The 14,364-nt window shown below is 44.4% G+C and overlaps 1 protein-coding gene across 1 annotated transcript in view; it reads right to left on the bottom strand.

Annotated features, from left to right (window-relative positions):
* Window positions 1–14,364, bottom strand: part of LRRC1 (leucine rich repeat containing 1) — a 78,804-nt gene that overhangs the window by 21,522 nt on the left and 42,918 nt on the right. Inside the window, exons 4-8 of the mRNA XM_024766263.1 lie at window positions 6,987–7,043; window positions 6,633–6,696; window positions 6,171–6,245; window positions 3,383–3,527; window positions 792–910 (exon numbers count right to left, since the gene is read on the bottom strand). Coding sequence (XP_024622031.1) covers window positions 792–910; window positions 3,383–3,527; window positions 6,171–6,245; window positions 6,633–6,696; window positions 6,987–7,043 — 460 coding nt within the window. The remainder of the gene's footprint in view (window positions 1–791; window positions 911–3,382; window positions 3,528–6,170; window positions 6,246–6,632; window positions 6,697–6,986; window positions 7,044–14,364) is intronic.

The following is a 14,364-nucleotide window of genomic DNA, read 5'->3' on the forward strand; positions in this document are numbered from 1 at the left end:
ATTACTTACTCTGTTTATAAAGAGAGGAGAAAAGGGAAGAAAAGAGGAAAAAGGAAAGTAGAGTAAAAACTAAAGTGACAAAATATAGAGAAAAGAGAACGGCAGGAAAATAAACTAAAGAAAACAGCGGCTACAGGACAACGACAAGAGGAGAAAGGGGAACAGATGGGGTGGGAGGTGAAGGACGATGGACGGAGACGAAGCAGCAAGAGGCGAGAAGCAGCTGAGGTTTGCCGTCGCCCTGGGACCCCGCCCAGCAGGTGCTGCCCCGGGAAGATGCGGAGGCCTCTCTCTGGTCCAAGCCCGGGGAACCTGAACTGCCTCACCCAGCTTCTCAGATGGGGCGAGATCAAGGTCAAAGCCGTGCTCTGGCTCCTCCAAAAGAGCATCCCCCCACCCCCAGTGCTCCCAAGGCTTCCCGAGACAACCACCATTCCCTCCCCCTCTGGCCCGTCCTCGGACTCCCCGATGGAGGCATCAGCACTTCCACTGACAGGGCCGGTCCCCACTACCCCCCTGCCCCCGCCTCCCTGGGCCCCCTAGTGTCCAGCTCAGTCCCTGTACCCTAAGCATCACAAGGGGGACACACTCTCTGATGGGGGACCTGGACACGTCAAAACGGATCACCTTTATGTCACATGCTTGCTTCTCAGGTCCCTTTGTTAGTTACAACGTAAGGCAATTTCCATCTGGTCTACCCAAATTACAAATAAGTAGAATCGAACCTAAGGAGCCTTTGTGATACAGAACCCACAACATAAGTCTCCCTCTGACCCTGGAACCACACTCACCAGGAGCCGGTTTTCCGTAAGAACCAATTCTGTGAGGCTTTCACAGTCCCCAACCGCCTCGGGCAACTGGGTGAGTCTGTTCTGATCCACCTTCAAGATTGACAGTTTCTTTAGTTTTCCTGTAAAAGCGTTATTCAAACTCGTTAGTTATCACTGTCTTCCTGATCACCGCTTGGTATTTCCTATCGGCTGTCCTTGCTCATTTGATTTCCTCACCCAGCTTTTCAGATTATGAAACTGTACCATTCTCATTTCGACCACGAACAGTTGAGAGTTAAAATCATCTGTTCAGAATGTCAGAAACAGCAATTAGCGGCAAATCCTTTGGAAAGTCACTACCTAAAAATATGTCAAAGCCCAGAGATTTCAGGAAAAAAAAAAACAGCTGGCTCTTGATGGATCTTTAAGAACAAGAAATGTCTCGTGTACAGAGGAGAGCCTTTAATGTTACTCTAACAATCATCCTCACTAAAAACAAAAGACAGCACAGTGCAGTTTATTCTATCACCTGTGGATGACAGTGACTCCGTGAAGATCCGTACAATGAAGTATTTCTGTCAATGCAGAGTCAGATGGTAATCTTTGGGCTTCCCTGGTGGCGCAGTGATTAAGAATCCGCCTGCCAATGCAGGGGACACGGGTTTGAGCCCTGGTCGAGGAAGATCCCACATGCCACAGAGCAACTAAGCCCGTGAGCCACAACTACTGAGCCCGCGCTCTACAGCCCGCGAGCCACAACTACTGAGCCCATGCACCACAACTACTGAAGCCCTCGCGCCTAGAGCCTGTGCTCTGCAGCAAGAGATGCCACCGCAATGAGAAGCCCATGCACCGCAACGAAGAGAAATCCCCACTCGCCACAACTAGAGAAAGCCCGCGCACAGCAACGAAGACCCAACGCAGCCAAAAAGAAATAAATTTTTGAAAAAAAGACAGTAATCTTTGAAAAGCCACATTAAGACTGATCTATTTCACTCTGGGTGGGGAAAACGGACTCACGGGCAATGCCCTCAGGCCACGGGAAAGGAACTGGGGTTTACTGCAGCCTCCTCAGCCCCCGCGGGATGGAGGAGATCCTGCATCACCAGATTCTCACTTTCAACTACTACTTCGTCAGGGGCTGAGCCTACAGAGCAGAGGTCCTTGTTATCCACAGAGAGTGGCCGGCATGATGACACTGTCCCCAGGAAAATCGGAGAACAGCCTCTATCATAAAAGAGACATAAAGCTGAAGATGTGGAGATGCTGAAGGGATGAACTCGCTTTGCGTGTGGTCCCGGGGCAAGGCAGAGGAACTCACTGATTGCTAGGCTCCTTGTTTAGCCTAATCAGTACCAACTAACACTGTCCACAGAGAGTCCCCCCCCAGTCCTCAGGCCAGGAGACCCATATCCTTCTGCGAGGCATGGAACCCTACAGCTGACAGAGCTCACTCCAAGAATCTCCTCAACAACGTCACTGACAAGTGGTCCGACAGCCTCTCCTCGAATACTTCTAGTGATGGGAGGCTCATTTCTTCACTAAGCAGCCCAAACTGATTCATAACAGATGCATTTTAAGCTCTTTCTTAAATCAAACTGAGATTAGCAACCCTTTCCTTTCACCCACTTGAACTAGAAGACGGAATAAATCTCCTTCTACCTGACAGCCTTTCAAAGGCTTGACATCAACCGTCTCATGACTCCTATTTCTCCCTTTTCCCAACGACAAAACATCCCCAGTCCCTACCACTGCTTTCCGATGCCATATACGATTCTCAGCAAATGTTTCTACCTGAAGTCAAAGTCCCCATCAATTTCCCAACCAGCCTCAACCAAAATGCGGAGCCTGTATTTCTGCCAGGTCGCTATTATCATCTGGACCAAATACCAGAAAGGAAGGGGTCCTCTGTCACACAGCTTCTCCAACTACTGAAAACCTTCCCCAAACTCCCTCTGATGTTCTGAATACAAGTTAAGTGAAGGTCAAAGACAGCTACCCTATGTCAACCACACAGTTAAATATAATTTCTTACAATTTCTAGGCAGTTTGGCTACAGTGGAGCTGACAGCGTATGTCTGTTTATATCTTCTCTGTTTGCATTTATTTTCTCACCCTGGGCTGTGTTCCTTTACGGTAAAGGAAATGTCTGGACGGTTTTTTAAAGGAAATGGCAAAGAATGGTTCAAGGAAAAGATGATTCTCGATAGACCAGAAAAGGTTCCATACAACACCCACTCTCCCTGTAACAGCCCTTACCTGGGTCACACCATAAGGTCAAAGGTCGTTTCCCATAAACTATTTACGATGCTCAATTAGAAATGTCTTAGTGGTTGTTCATATGTCTGAAACACATTCTGTGATTTGGGCTGATCCCTACCGAAATCATGGAAATAAGATGCGGAGGAAGTAGACAGGGGCCAACACTTAAAAGTAACAACACATATAACTGCTACCAGACCAGGGCGACAGAAACGCTTGCATACGGAGAAACTTTAATTGTATTAAATATTCCTTGCTTTCCTTCTTTAAAAACAAATGACTGAAGGAATCACGTCCCCAGCACCTGAGAAGAGCCAGCACCGTGGTAGTTAGTTATTTTCAATACTCACCAATGCCATCTGGGAGTGTTTCTAACAAGTTCTGGGAAATGACTAAATCCGTTAATGAAGTCAGGCCACTGATTTCTTCGGGAAGTCTTTCCAACCTGTTTTCAGAGACATCTAAGCAGAGCAGGTTCTTCAGATTTCCTATTTCCTACATCAACGACACAGGAAAAGAAAGTCATGCCTGAACCTGCCACGGTATGGAGGAATTTGTTACAGCGATTTTTCAAAATCGAACCCCAGAGTGGTCCTAAGGATGTTTCCTTAGTGCCGGTGTGAGTGTGAAGGCAGGGGTAAGTTTCCAGACCCCCTTCCAATGAAAACCGAAAGCGGTGTGAATCACACACACGGAGCTGGGAGGGACGCCAAGCCCTCCGACGTCACGCAGGTGAGGAATCACTCCCTTAATAAGATGAGGAGGTTGGCACCAAGAGAAGATGAGTCGTTTTAAGGTCCCACAGATTAGGGGAGAAAAAAAAAAAGGAGGCTAGAATCCAGTTCTCCAAGTTTGGAATCAATCACTCAGAAGGCAGCTCGCACTTGAGAGTGAGCCTGAGATGTCCTGGAAGGAAACCATCTACTTTCTATCTCCCATGACAGACAGTGCTTGTTACGACATCGGTGCGTCTGCTCCCCAGCCAAACTGGAGCACACAGACCCGCAGACACCGTTAACACCCGAGACAAGAAAGGCAGACTGCTTTGAAGCAGAAGAGCCAACCCATGAGTGAGGGAGGTACCTCTATTAGTCTCACATTCCATTCAAGAGAGAGCGTACCCTTCCGCTCTCCAAGGGCACAGTTTCTCTCTGATAACCGCCTCCACTGTTCCGTGCCATTGCCAGTCTGTTACGTTCCCACTCTCAGTACCCTCCCACCCGGACTTGTCTGGGCATCCTCTGCCCATGTCTGTTCACAAACCACGCCTCCATCTTTCCCTCCAGGAAACATCGCTCCAGTCACGGAATCAGACCCGTCCTCTAACTCTAGTGGCTCCCTGATGGCTACATAAGCACAAACTCCTCAACCGGCATTGAACTGGGCCTGATCGATTCTTCCAAGTTTATCTCCCACCTAACATACATCCCGTGAGCCTCACCCCTGCATTTTCTGCCTGTAGGAAATCAGACTACACTTCTACTAATTTCATGCCAGGCCCCTGAGGTTCTTCCACTTTTTCATTCATTCCTTTTAACAATGGCTTTGTCTCCTTTACTTTCTGTCATCTGTGAAGACAGGAAAATAATTCTGATTATCTGGGACTGTCTGATATGTTTAGTCCTGGCTTAATAGAAGGTTATACAAGCGGGCAAATGAGATGTTGAAATAACCATTAATAACATGACCAGTGGCGTGTTCATTTCTTTGTGTTTGGGACATGGCATTTTGCACATAATTGTTTATGTACATCTGTCCACACATATACTCTCCCCCTGCGTGTCTAATAGCTGATATTTTCAAGTTTATTGAAGTATAGTTGATTTACAATGTTGTGCTTATTTCTGCTGTACAGCAAAGTGACGCAGTTATACATATATATATTCTTTTTCATAGTCTTTTCCATTCTGGTTTATCACAGGGTATTGAATACAGTTCCCTGTGCTCTACAGTAGGACCTTGTTTATCCATCCTATACAGCTGATGTTTTATTACTTTCTTAATAACTTCCTGGCATCTTCCCCCCATCCTTCGACTCTTAAGTAACTAGAATCCTCTCAATCAAGATTTCTCATAATTTCCTAGAGAAATCTAAGTGTTAATCAAACCCTTGCCCACACCAGTTACTGTTCTGTCCTATCCTTTTCCCAAATGCAGCCAAGAACTCAGAAATACACTCAAATTAGCTCCTTAGTTGCATTAGTCGTGGGTGATGTCAATGGTGATTCCAGCTATAACTACAACAATTAGAATTTTACTTAAGTGCTTTTTTCTGGTGTTAGGCTTCCCTGCACCGAAACACATTTCCCACCCGAAGTGCACGGTCCCATCACGACAGGTTCACACAGCCCAGCAGACAGCTTCTGAATTACTGCAAAATACACACACCTAGACCATCATGAAATATATTCTGACTTTAAACCCTGGCTGTAAGAGACAGCAAAGAGTAAAATTCAGTAATAGTTGGAGAAAAACAAAGTAAGGGGGAAAATGCCCGTGTGTTGTTGTTAGTTCAAGTTTCTCTTTCAACTGACCAGAAAGCGGGTCCTGCTTGCTGGGACCCACAGGTGACCACGACGTACTCAGAAGCCCACGCGAGACTCCATTTCATTCCAAACATGGTTCTCACACTTGGTAACAGCAGGAAAAACATGAACAGCGTGTGACATTCCAGCTAAACCATAGCAACACTTGGAAAAAATATGAAATAAAAGCTTTTCGCATTGCTTTTACATCAACTATTACGGGGCAAACTGGGGCCAACTTATCCCAAAGCACTTGGCACATCACAAACAGCGGCAGAAACTTCTACCATCTCAATCTGGCATCCTGGTAACTTCCAAATTTGCTGGGCTTCAAGCAGGCAAGCCAAGCATAAAGCAAGGATGAAATAAAATGCAGACTTCACACGCTAAAGGATATATTTATTATCTTTAGAAACGGTGGGTGGAGGCTTTCAGTTTTTCTACAGCAATGCAGCACGATGAATGTTCGATATATTTTTCCAAATCTGCTTTTTCAACCAATGTTTTGGTTTTCAAGATCCCTCCTACAGAAAAGCTTATGTAGAGGCAGGAAACACATGAAGGTGGTGGTGGCTTTACATTTTGGGGGAGACAGTGTGAAATTACCACTCACCTGAGGTAATTCTGACAGTTGATTTCCATCCAACCAGAGATCCTTTAGATGTAAGAGAGCGCCAATCGATTCTGGCTAAAACAAAAAGCAATGTGATGGTAACAAAGCTCCAATTTCAAGCCTTCCATTAAGAAAGAACCCTAATTCAACAGTTAGTAATGGGGTACTGTAGAGGTCGTTTGTTGGTACTTCTCCAATATCAGCCCCCCTTCCTAAAAGTATCCCCAATGCTCCCCAAGAATGCCAGCTGTTTCCACTGATACCCATCATCTCTAGCCGTGACCCTCCACCCCTGAATCACAATTCTTAACCTGTGTGAACTGAAGCACATTCTCTAATGCCGCCAAGCTGTATCCGTGGAAACACTGGCTTACAAGCATCCCTACAGATCTCCCCCCAGATATTTTGTGATCGTGACTAAGGACAAGGTGAAATTCAAATCTCTCTTCAGTACAGACTTACCAAATTATATATTTCATTGTTTCCTAAATCAAGTTCTTCTAGTCTCCGTAGCTGGGTTAGAGAGCTATTAAAAAAAAAAAAAAAAAACAAAGGGAGGGAGCTCTTAGGACTTAGAAATGCTGAGCAGTACGGCATTCCTCACTTGGACTAGTTTCCCAAAATAAGATACATCTGGATTTTATGGTCATAATTATTGCACAGGAAGGACTATTGAGAGAAGGCTGGCATCTCTCAAATTTTCCAAAAGACACAGAATTTCTTTTTGACAAGATACTGTAGTACTTTTTTTTTTTTTTAATGCTTCAAGAAGTTCATTCAGTACATAACCCCCTCTCCTTTTCCCCAGAGACTCACTCAGGGAGATACGTAAGAAGATTCTCTCTCAGTTCCAGTGAAGCCAGGTTATAAAGACTAGAAATGAACAGAAGGAAAAAGTATAAGGAAAGTTCCTGAGATTCCTCCTACTCCACCCCCCACAAAGTACACACTCCACAAGGAGCAACTCTTAATAAGACCTTGTACGTCACTTCCCAGGGGAAAACATCTATGACCACCCCCACCCTCACTGAAAACAGCATCATCTCCACTTTCCAAGTTTTAATATTAAAATAAAAAGAGCAGGGTCATCACAGTAAGGCACCCTCATGCCTATACTTTGTACAGTTGATATGTGAAAATACTCTCTGGCCCTTGAAAGACAACCACTCCCAGGACCAAGATAGCAGCCGAATATGTGCTTCTAGGCTTTAGAATGTCGAAAATGTGCTGTTGCCATAAAAACAGGAAAGCCTTTAATCTCACGGAGCTCTTCTACAAACATCAGTGAGAAACCATGCCCGTTTGAAAGCAGTGGGCATATCGGTCCAGAAAGTCCACATGCTTTACTTAAGACCACAAGTTTACAGGGCAAGGGAGCACTGAGATGCAGGAGGACTCAAGTAATAACATACTCCACGCGATGCCCACGATGCAAGACTGTGGTCAATAAGCAGTGGCTGTGGTAATGTTGCTTTTATTCTTTTTTTTTTTTTTTTTTCGGTACGCGGGCCTCTCACTGTTGTGGCCTCTCCCGTTGCGGAGCACAGGCTTCGGACGCGCAGGCTCAGCGGCCATGGCTCATGGGCCCAGCCGCTCCACGGCATGTGGGATCCTCCAGGACCAGGGCACGAACCCGCGTCCCCTGCATCGGCAGGCGGACGGACTCTCAACCACTGCGCCACCAGGGAAGCCCACTTTTATTCTTAATAAACCCCGAATGGCACTCTTTTCAGCAGATTCTCCTGCCTCTCAGCTGTAATCCATGTCTACTAGGAACACGGTGCAAGGAGACAGATGTTCTCCCCAGATGCCGACGATCTGGGTGGCAGTGGCAATTCCGAATCAGCAGACACCACGCACGTCCAAGTATGTCAGCACTGGCACGACGTACTGATTCAGTAGATCATCAGTTGGTCTATTTCTCCAGCAGGCACTGTGCTAAGCTCTAACAAATAGAGAACTCCAGCTTTTGCTAATGTCACCAGAGTAACGACAAGATTTGGAAGGCATTTACGTGTGAGCGCACAGAACAAGGGGAGTCAGACATCATCCCAACACTCTCATCTGCCTTTATCCTCTGTACTCCTTCCAACATCAAAGCCAGAATCGCGGGCACTGACAAAGCCAGTTTCATAATATCAGAAAATGTAAATTTGATTTTCAGGAACAATACATATACACACGTAAAGCCCATGGGCTTGAAAGCGTATTTGAACTATTCTAGGAAATGCACAGATACGGTATCTCCTCCTCTAATTTTAGAGAACTAAAACTAATTTTAGAAATTTAGAAACTGAGTAACGGTTTTCACAATTAAAGCAAGAGCAAACAAACACAACTCTTTATAACATACTTTTTTTTAAAGAAAAAGTCAATATCCCTGCTGATAAGTAATTGTGAATTTAATATCAATTAGTCTCTCCCCAAAATGCACCCAAGTGGGAGTCGCAGCTACCCAGTTCCACTGCCTCGGGGCCAAGCCTTTGCGTAGAAGAAATAGAACATGGGAGGGAGAGGGTGCAGTGTCTGCCCCCAAAAGCAACCTGTAGATAAGGGGGAGACAGGATGTTAACTCACTGTAAAAGTAAAAACTTAAAAACAAAGGGCTTTGTTTCCAACGTTAAATGTTCCTGGAACCGCTATAGCCAGTTTTATGGGGAAGGTGATCATCATTTGGCTGTTTTCACATTTCTATTTTCAAAACCACTGATAGAATTGTCATTTTATCTATTTAATGGTCATTACTTTCATGCCTCTTTTGACCCACTAAAGACATCCACTAACGAAAGGAGGGGAAACGTCCTTCTTTGCTTCAAAATCTTTACTCCCTGGGCAGCATCAAAAGCATTTTGCAAAGAAGCAGTGTCACCCAGGCCCTGCTACTGAGTGTTGCACCAAGGTCTGCAGCCCTGGTCTGAGGCCTCCTGCCTGAAACAGAACAGAGCTGGGACCCGCCCGCCACCTGGGACGCCACCTGGAGCAGGAGACGCTGGGTGAGGCGCCTTACCTGGGTCATCTCTGGACCAGGAACAACCAGCACATTGTCAATATCACTGGGATGACACCATTAGGAAAGTGAGGTCCATCAGACAGCGGCAAAGCCACAATTCAAATCTGGTGAAAGCCAAGACTCTGCCCTCGCCCTGGGGAACACCATTCTCTGGAACTCTCTCTTTATACTTTACATTTTAAAAACACCTGTCAGGGACTTCCCTGGTGGTCCAGTGGCTAAGACTCCACGCTCCCAATGCAGGGGGCCCGGGTTCGATCCCTGGTCAGGAAACTAGATCCCACATGCCGCAACTAAGAGTTCACATGCCGTAACTAAAGATCCCGCACACCACAACGAAGATCCTGCATGCTGATCACACGTGCCACAACTAGGACCCAGTGCAGCCGAATAAATAAATAAATAAATATTAAAAATAAAATAAAATAAAATAAAATAAAAACACTTGTCAATTTGGGGCAAATACAGAAATCTTACCTCCTCAACCACACCAAGGACATTGGGGTTTTTGTTGATTTATGTCACTTTAAAAATATGATAACACATTTTGAAATTATCTCTAAATTTTGTCTTAAGGGGAAAAGGCACAGGCCACAGTTACTGAAAGCAAATCATTCTTGAGTTGAAAATGCTGCAAAAACACCAACAGGCTTGTGAATATACAGAACTTATAATAATATCACCTATCGTGCTAACACCCAAATATAACACCCTGTTACGTAAGAAGGTTCTGACTATAAAACCTCTTAGTTTCTATCATTTGGGGATAGTAGGGAAATGTGGATGCATGGGTGTTAGTTACAATGACAACAAAAAATATCCTATTTTTGTAACCTTTCAAAACTCAAAAATTAATTTAAAATAAAGTGTATAAAATAATAGCCTTTCTGGGGTGATGCTTCTCCGTTATCTTAAACTATTTAAACTGAAGAAACTGGGATATTATAATCAGACTCAAGGGACCCACTGATGAAAGGTCATCTAAAAAGAGTCTGAGAGGAACGAGGGCCATCCCTCACAACTACTTGGATTTGCTTGGCTGAAGTGCTTCACCACAGCACCTCAATTCCCCTAAAATGAATACAATCATATCTACTGCAGTAAATAGGGCATGATATATATTCCCTTCAAGGTAACAGAGCCAGTTTGGTACCTTGCTTCCTTGAGATAGCCCAGTGCCCAAGCTCAATCAGGGGCCTCACAAATACGTGTGCCCCAAGTCAGGGTATCTGAAAAGATTGCTATAAGATGCTATCAACCACAGGAGTCATCCTCTCTGCCCAAAACCTCCTCCAAGGACAGGCCTACAGATGGGGAGCGGCTGGCACTGGCCAATTTTTAAGGATACATCACCCATAATTGGTGACTCGAGGAACAACAATGAATAAAAAGCAAAGACAGTGGTTTGACTACAGACGCCCACCTCCCACGTAACCCCGAACCTCGGAGTGTAAGCTGGACTGTTCGTTCTCAGTTTGATCATTAACTGATTCTCAAATGAAACCATGGGTTTGGTTCTCATCAGTAACTTGCCCTGGACAGTCCCAGACCAAACACAGAATCCTACCAGCCCCTCCAGAACGTGGTTCTCCAGGCCGTTCTAGGAAGAACCGACATAAAACATGGTCTGCTTGAACGCACGTTTAGACCAGAGACATTAAGACTAAAATGAATAGACAAATGATCTCCCCTCCTGGCTTTTCCAAACACGGCATCTTCAATCAAGACTTCAGGATGGGAAGACACTGGGGAGGTCGTGAAGGAAGAGCTGGCTGCTGCCAAGAAGGTCCTGCTACAGCTACTGAGTTTACCGCTACCTAACCTGAAGTTGGGACTGGTCTGAAGGTGGCAGGTGCCATCTGTGCCTTTTCAGCGGTTCCCTTCTGAGACTGGAGACCTCAGCCGGCCCTGAACACGGGTCCACAACTTCCACTACTCAGGCCTCCAATAGTGTATGGAATATAAAGATGGAACTCCCATTGTAATCCGTAGCACTTAAAAAATGGATACTGGCCTATTCTACTAAGAAGATGTCTTATGGAATTTAAAAAAGTGATTTAAGTGCATGACTAGAAGACTTTCTCCTGAAGATCTTCTTCCAGAAGATATTTTTTGAGACAGGCAATATACCTGCAACTTCCATGTGGAAGACAGGCTCTTGGTGCTCCAGCCAGGCGTCAGGGCTGAGCCTCTGTAGTGGGAGAGCCAAGTTCAGGACACTGGCCCACAAGAGACCTCCCAGCTCCACGTAATATCAAACAGCAAAAATCTCCCAGAGATCTCCATCTCAATGCCAAGACCCAGCTCCAATCAAAGACCAGCAAGCTCCAGTGCTGGACACCCTATGCCAAACAGCTAGCAAGACAGGAACACAACCCCACCCATTAGCAGAGAGGCTGCCTAAAATCATAATAAGGCCACAGACACCCCAAAACACACCACCAGACGTGGACCTGCCCACCAGAAAGACAAGATCCAGCCTCATCCACCAGAACACAGGCACTAGTGCCCTCCACCAGGAAGCCTACACAATCCACTGAACCAACCTTAGCCACTGGGGGCAGACACCAAAAACAACGGGAACTACGAACCTGCAGCCGGCGAAAAGGAGACCCCAAAAACAGTAGGTTAAGCAAAATGAGAAGACAGAGAAACACACAGCAGATGAAGGAGCAAGGTAAGAACCGACCAGACCAAACAAATGAAGAGGAAATAGGCAGTCTACCTGAAAAAGAATTCAGAATAATGATAGGAGAGAGGATCCAAAATCTTGGAAATAGAATGGAGAAAATACAAGAAACTTTAACAAGGACCTAGAAGAACTAAAGAGCAAACAAACAGTGATGAACAACACAATAAATGAAATTAAAAATTCTCTAGAAGGGATCAATAGCAGAATAACTGAGGCAGAATAACAGATAAGTGACCTGGAAGATAAAATAGTGGAAATAACTACTGCAGAGCCGAACAAAGAAAAAAAAAAATGAAAAGAATTGAGGACAGTCTCAGAGACCTCTGAGACAACATTAAACACACCAATATTCGAATTATAGGTGTCCCAGAAGAAGAACAGAAAAAGAAAGGAACTGAGAAAATACTTGAAGAGATTATAGTTGCAAACTTCCCTAATACGGGAAAGGAAATAGTTAATCAAGTCCAGGAAGCACAGAGAGTCCATACAGGATAAATCCAAGGAGAAACACATATTCATCAAGACACATATTAATCAAACTATCAAAAATTAAATACAAAGACCAAATACTAAAAGCAGCAAGGGAAAAACAACAAATAACATACAAGGGAATCCCCATAAAGTTAACAGCTGATCTTTCAGCAGACATTCTCCAAGCCAGAAGGGACTGGCAGGACATATTTAAAGTGATGAAGGGGAAAAACCTACAACCAAGATTACTCTACCCAGCAGGATCTCATTCAGATTTGACAGAGAAATTAAAACCTTTACAGAGAAGCAAGAGCTAAGACAACTCAGCACTACCACACCAGCTTTACAACAAATGTTAAAGGAACTTCTCTAGGCAGGAAACACAAGAGAAGGAAAAGACCTACAATAACAAACCCAAAACAATTAAGAAAATGGTAATAGGAACATACATATCGATAATTACCTTAAATGTAAATGGATTAAATACTCCAACTAAAAGACATAGGCTGAATGGATAAAAAAAAAAAGACTGGGGGCTTCCCTGGTGGCACAGTGGTTGAGAGTCAGCCTGCCGATGCAGGGGACACGGGTTCGTGCCCTGGTCCGGGAAGATCCCACATGCCGCGGAGTGGCTGGGTGGGTCCATGAGCCACGGCCGCTGAGCCTGTGCATCCGGAGCCTGTGCTCCGCAACGGGAGAGGCCACAACAGCGAGAGGCCCGCGTATCGCAAAAGAAAAAAATAATTTAAAAAAAAAAGACCGGTGTATATGCTGTCTACAAGAGACCCACTTCAGACCGAGGGACACATACAGACTGAGAGTGAGGGGATGGAAAAAGATATTCCATGCAAATGGAAATCAAAAGAAAGCTGGAGTAGCAATTCTCATATCAGAAAAAATAGACTTTAAAACAAAGACTATTACAAGAGACAAAGAAGGACACTACATAATGATCAAGGGATCGATCCAAGAAGAAGATATAACAATTGTAAATATTTATGCACCCAACATAGGAGCACCTCAATACATAAGGCAAATACTAACAGCCATAAAAGGGGAAATGGACAGTAACACAATCAGAGTAGGGGACTTTAACACCCCACTTTCACCAATGGACAGATCATCCAAAATGAAAATAAATAAGGAAACACAAGCTTTAAATGATACATTAAACAAGATGGACTTAATTGATATTTATTGGACATTCCATTGAAAAACAACAGAATACACTTTCTTCTCAAGGGCTCATGGAACATTCTCCAGGATAGACCATGATGTGGTCTTGATGTGGGTCACACATCAAGCCTTTGTAAATTTAAGAAAATTGAAATCGTATCAAGTATCTTTCTGACCACAACGCTATGAGACTAGATATCAATAATAGGAAAAAACCTGTAAAAAATACAAACACATGGAGGCTAAACAATACACTACTTAATAACCAAGAGATCACTGAAGAAATCAAAGTGGAAATCAAAAAATACCTACAAACAAATGACAATGAAAACACGACGACCCAAAACCTATGGGATGCAGCAAAAGCAGTTCTAAGAGGGAAGTTTATAGCAATACAATCCTACCTTAAGAAACAAGAAACATCTCAAATAAACAACCTATCCTTACACCTAAAGCAATTACAGAAAGTAGAACAAAAAAACCCCAAAGTCAGCAGAAGGAAAGAAATCATAAAGATCAGATCAGAAATAAATGAAAAAGGGGCTTCCCTGGTGGCGCAGTGGTTGAGAGTCCGCCTGCCGATGCAGGGGACACAGGTTCGTGCCCCGGTCTGGGAAGATCCAGGAGAAGGAAAATCGGAGCTGGAGGAATAAAGCTCCCTGACTTCAGACTATACTACAAAGCTGCCGTAATCAACACAGTATGGTACTGGCACAAAGAAAACGAAATATAGATCAATGGAACAGGATAGAAAGCCCAGAGATAAACCCACGCACATACGGTCACCTTATCTTTGATAAAGGAGGCAAGAACATACAAAGGAGAAAAGACAGCCTCTTCAATAA

This window comes from Neophocaena asiaeorientalis, unplaced genomic scaffold (genome assembly GCF_003031525.2).
Source record: "Neophocaena asiaeorientalis asiaeorientalis breed wild unplaced genomic scaffold, Neophocaena_asiaeorientalis_V1.1 scaffold46, whole genome shotgun sequence".
Taxonomy (NCBI): Eukaryota; Metazoa; Chordata; class Mammalia; order Artiodactyla; family Phocoenidae; genus Neophocaena; species Neophocaena asiaeorientalis.